General features: G+C 41.7%; 1 protein-coding gene across 2 annotated transcripts in view; it reads left to right on the top strand.

Annotated features, from left to right (window-relative positions):
- Positions 1-1994: 1994 nt before the first annotated feature.
- Positions 1995-5306, top strand: part of foxo3b (forkhead box O3b) — a 31912-nt gene continuing 28600 nt past the window's right edge. The window contains exons 1-2 of one of the 2 annotated variants that reach the window (XM_082147923.1): positions 1995-2573; positions 3413-4103. In XM_082147923.1, coding sequence (XP_082004049.1) covers positions 3576-4103 — 528 coding nt within the window. In that variant the 5' untranslated portion in view covers positions 1995-2573; positions 3413-3575. Of the gene's footprint in view, positions 2586-3412; positions 4104-5306 lie in introns of both variants that reach the window. The other variant, XM_082147922.1, reaches the window with a different exon arrangement.

The following is a 5306-nucleotide window of genomic DNA, read 5'->3' as shown; positions in this document are numbered from 1 at the left end:
CATTGTCTGTACTAATTATGTTAAATGATAAACTGGCTAAATTAATCTCCAAAGACATGGTGAGCATAAACTAAAAATAAATAAATAAATAAAAAACATTTTAAAAGGTATCTCTCCTGTCGTTTCAATTTTTGGTCTGAAGGCGGCAGTAGAAGATAGTTCTGTTCCCTATTTGCCTGTACACACCCCACGTGCTCTGTGTTATTGTTTTAAATGACATTAGTAAAGCATCTGAGAGAACTAGTATTGTCGTGACCTTCCCCAAAAAGCAAATCTGTACAGTACAATGCATCTATATATCCATATGCTCAGGAATACTGAACAAACATAAGGGCTTATAAATACAGATGAATTATACATTTATGTACCACAAGAGACCTTGAACAAACACATTTCATATCTACAATCACCATCCTCATGGCAATAAGTGTACTCTACAGTGACATTATTAGATGGTGTATTAGGTGCTGAAGAATTATTTAAGATGTTTTACAAAAGCTGGTGTCAACACAGTTATTGTAATGGTCACCTGCAGACTTTTCCATATGCAGGATAAGGAACAAAGGAGAATGAGACAGAGGGAGGGGGGTGATTTTAAAAAGATAAGGAATTAATAAAGGAATCTTTGAGCAAACAATGGTGTTACATTTTTAGTGACTGAATAAGCAACAGCATTTAGTGCCACTTGTTGTTGCTCGTGCAAACGTATCACGGAATGCCAACAATCTATCCAACATAAATGTGCGATAATGTAATAATTTTAGTCATTTCTGACTCTGAACCTGCATAAATGTCGTTGTTATTATTAATCTCATCTCGCGCATTTCTTCACAAACATCTGCGTCGAAATCACTGCGCCCGAGAAAATACGCATCTCTGCAGGAACAAAGACGTGCTCGTGTTTTGGTAAGACGTCACTGTACTAGAGCAGCGCCACGGAGGACAGCAAACGGGTATAACATTTCTTGATTATGAATTACGTCATGTGTTTGACTGAAACGAGGCTGGCAGCAGGGGGCATGTCATGACGGACGGCTTCACGCTGGGATTAAAGGGCCAGCGGAAGGGAAATGCAAGACATGCCTGAACATTTGTCAGTGGAGCCAGATTTAGTTAAACCTTTTTTATTATTATTCAGTAGCAAATCTTCTGGTGATTTAATATTTAAAGGAATAGTCAGACTAAAAATTGTATCATTTAAAATATCAAGCATTCAATTCAGTGCTGCATTTGCATGTGGCATTCAGGGTTTGAAGTCATTGATTGGCTCTTGCCTTTAATTTGACTGATTTTAACATGTTTAAAAACCTATGCCTTCAAAAAACTCGTTTACCAGTCATATGGACTACTTTTATGGTTCTATTACGTTAGTGACATTTCTTTTATTCCATATTGTGATGTACATCTGAGTATAACAGATTTTTGAAAAAGAAAAAAAAGCACATTAGGCTAAAGCGTGTTGTTTTTGAAAATCCAGTTATGACATATGAGGTCGGAAAAAAAAGAAAAATGTATATAGATGAATCATTCACAATAAGATCTATGACTTGCATTTACAAAACAGATAGGATGAATTGTCATTTCAAGCGGACTTTTATTGTACGGGACATTCTGCCTATAGATTGTGTTGGAACGGTGGAAAAATGACATTTTGGGTAAACAATTCTTTTTAAGATATTACTTTCCCAGGCTTTTCATTATAATCAAACTTGCCACTCCTACAATCTGTATTAAAATGTTGGCTATACTTGTGTTACATGAAAATGTTCTAATCTATAACCTCTCTAATCTATAGCACATTTCTGATAATGTTGTTTGCATGTCTGAACTTCAAATTCTAGCAACTGAATCTATATTTGGAAATTCGATAAAGTGATATGGGTTCTCGCTGCTCTGAGTGACTTGTTTGAACATGTCCCCTCGCCTGTTGGCAGCTGTGGCCCTTTAAGAGGCGACCGCATGCGCGGAGCAGGGGGCAGGTCCCTGTCAGCGGTAGAGGCTGCGTTTCTTTTCTCCCCCTCCTCTAGTCACTCAGTGCTAAGTTGAGCTCGCTTGAGTGCTGACAGACGATTAGAGCAGATAGTCTTCCTGTGCCTTCAGATAGATAGATGGGTGCAGAAAGAGAAGGGACTTTCTAGACGGGAATTTTCTGCACTGTACGGTCCGTGACGCTGAGGGATTGGCGCGCGCTCTAACAAGGCACCCGTCTCTACCTTTAACTGTTAAAGAGACTTCTGAATGCGAAGTGATTCACATCGGGTCAAACTGGGAAATAGCACAAAACGATCACCGCAGTCTTCGAGCACGCTTAGTTCTGTCCTCGTTATTGTAGTTGTCTTGAGCTGACATAACGGCGTTGTGATTGTAGCCCGCTGAATGTGCTGTGGCTCTGACAGTTCAGCTCTTTTGTCACTACAGTGACTTGCTGCCTGTGATGGTTGTGTGCAGTGACGCTGTGGCGCTTTGTCCGTGGCTACTGGCGAGGTGCGCTGGAGAGATATAGTTGTATTACATCAGTGCACCAAGTGACCGGAGTGCGACACAGAGAGAGGAGAAACGGCTCTAGCTGAATGGTGCGTGTTGAGGTATTGCATTTTGCATTATAATATTATAATACATACTCATGCATGCATATATATACACACAGAGAGACATTATGTACTGAATTTGTTGTTTTGTTTATATGAGCTACAATAGTAGGGCTGTCACTATTATGACATTTTGGCTGACAGTGGCGATTAACGTTCGCAGTGTGAAATGCTCATACACCTGTGAAAATATTGCACTAAGGCACAATGGAATTGACATTTTAAAATGTATCGGTTCTTAGTCCACTTTTCATTCACGCTGTTGTTGCTGTTTTAACCCAGAATAACTGTCATTAATAATAAATCGGATATTATTGAATATTGTTATGCAATAATGACTGCACGAATGATACATTGAAACCACTGTTATTTTGAAAGCAAAGAATTTAGGACATAAATATATGTTTTACTTTCAGAATATCAGTGGTTTTAAAATATCATTCGCGCGGTGTTCTCCATTGGAATACGAATAATCTCTTCATATGCGTTAGTGAGTGTCATTATGAAGTGTAAGAGCAAGAATATGTGCCGTCAAGCGAGTGTTACATGTAAGTGAAACCGGAGCACTTCACGTTCAATCTTTGTTTATACTTTCACGTGACTGTTGCGCGAACCAACGCAGACGCGTTCGCGCGCACACCGCCGTATAATCTGACACATGAAAGCTTGAACATTTAATTATACATTTAATTACTTTTCTATATTAGCTTAGAACTCAAATTTGAGGTGAACAATAATCATTGTTCTATGCACAATTGTATTTTTGATTATAAGGTATTTTGTGTCACATGGCTTTATATTGTATTTGTGTCTTTCTGAAACAGGGAGGGGTGCTAATAATCATTAAGGTTTGCACTGGTCGCTCAAGAAGCATTAAGCAACATTTAGAATAGAGGTGCATTCATGGAATGCGACTGTGACCGCTTCCCACTGCCTATCTAACTTTGAGACAGTACAGAGGAGTGACAGAGAAGGCTGGTAGAGGCAATGGCAGAGGCAACCCTTGAACCACTGACCTCGCTGGATGTTGCCATCGATCCAGATTTTGAGCCACAGAAAAGGCCGAGATCATGTACTTGGCCGCTGCCGGAGTCCGGTTCGGCAAAGCCTGCTTCCAATGACACTGACATAATCCCAGAGGAAGAGGATGATGAGGATGACAGCGCGATGGCAATCAACGGCATGGGTGAAGGAGAGGACAATGGCAGCCCAAGCCAGGCAGATGAACTGCATCCCAATAGCGGTCAGGAGAACACAGACTCCCCGCTCTCCTCTCAGTCTGCGACCACAGCGAGTCGGGGGGTGAGCGGTCAAGGTAGCCAACAGCAAACTCCCCGGAAGTCATCTTCAAGGAGGAACGCGTGGGGCAACCTGTCCTACGCAGACCTCATCACGAAAGCCATAGAGAGCACCCCAGACAAGAGACTGACACTGTCCCAGATCTACGACTGGATGGTCAGAAGTGTCCCGTACTTTAAAGACAAAGGCGACAGCAACAGTTCAGCTGGTTGGAAGGTAAGCGATCCGCTCGAGCAGTGCTTCCCAACCGCGTTCCTGAAGATCCCCCATAAATACGCATTTTGGTTGTCTCTGCTAATGAGCTGATGAGTTTAATCAGGTGTATTTGATTAAGCAGACTTGCAAAATGTGTACTATTGGTGTGCCCCTTAAGGATCAAGGTTGAGAATCACTTTGCTAGAGAATTTGTGTCACAAGGTGTGCAAGTGTCTGTCATGCTCCTGCTCACAACCAGAAACACATGTTCTGGCATGTTTGGCACACTTACTCACGCACAGACAACTGGAAAGTTTTCGAAATGTTTGCGTGCGCGTGACTCAAAATTGAGCAAGCTCAAGTGACGTCACCTGTAAACAAACTATTTGGATACCAGTAGAAAGATAAATGGCAAATTAGTCGTGATCAGTATGGAAAAATTGTGGCAAAACTTATCAGATGGACTTGGTCAAAGATGGTTAAAACCCCAAAATACAATATCCTCAGAGACAAGTCTAATAAATGTCCATGTATCCAAATGCCTTTATGTTCATATACACGCAGCACGGCTTATGTAAAACTTGGCAAGGTATATGTACCCCTGATAGAAGCTGCCCAGACTGTTTATGTAGGTGTTGAATGGCATTAGGAATTACATAACAACTCAGAATGGCGCGAGCTTCTCCTTAGCCATCAGCAGGCAGGACTGCCTTCAAAGGGAATGTCATGGTCATGGACCATAGCCAGCATAAGACATATGGGCCTTTCACTTACAGAGCTAGAGTGGGTTGGGGGAGGGGGTTATATGGCAGGGTTGTGGGTGTAAGGTCAAGGGCTGAGTTTGCAGCAGGAGGGGATAGCTTGCCTGTTCCATTGGCTGTAAATAGCCATGAATTATAATAGTGAAAGGAGAGTTACTGCTGGGTCTGTGGCAACGGCAAACTATGCGGACTCCAGCTCAGCGTGGAACTGTTTGCACCCGACTCATCTAACACTCAGGACTGTGTATGTGCATGATCATATTTCTCAAACGGCTATGCAAAACATGTTATCTGTCAGTCAAACATGCTTTATGATCAAATACTATAACCCCAATTCTAGCACGAGTACACACAAATAAACACACCTACCCCGGTCTCCTATTAGGATGAGCAGTACGTACCTGCTGCCATTTCTGATATGTGAAAAGAAAGTCTAACAGTGTTCCACTGAAATTTGCTCGTG

This window comes from Leuciscus leuciscus (assembly GCF_965113295.1).
Source record: "Leuciscus leuciscus genome assembly, chromosome: 19".
Lineage (NCBI taxonomy): Eukaryota > Metazoa > Chordata > Actinopteri > Cypriniformes > Leuciscidae > Leuciscus > Leuciscus leuciscus.
Note: the sequence above shows the minus strand (reverse complement) of the source record. Positions and strands in the feature narration are given on the sequence as shown.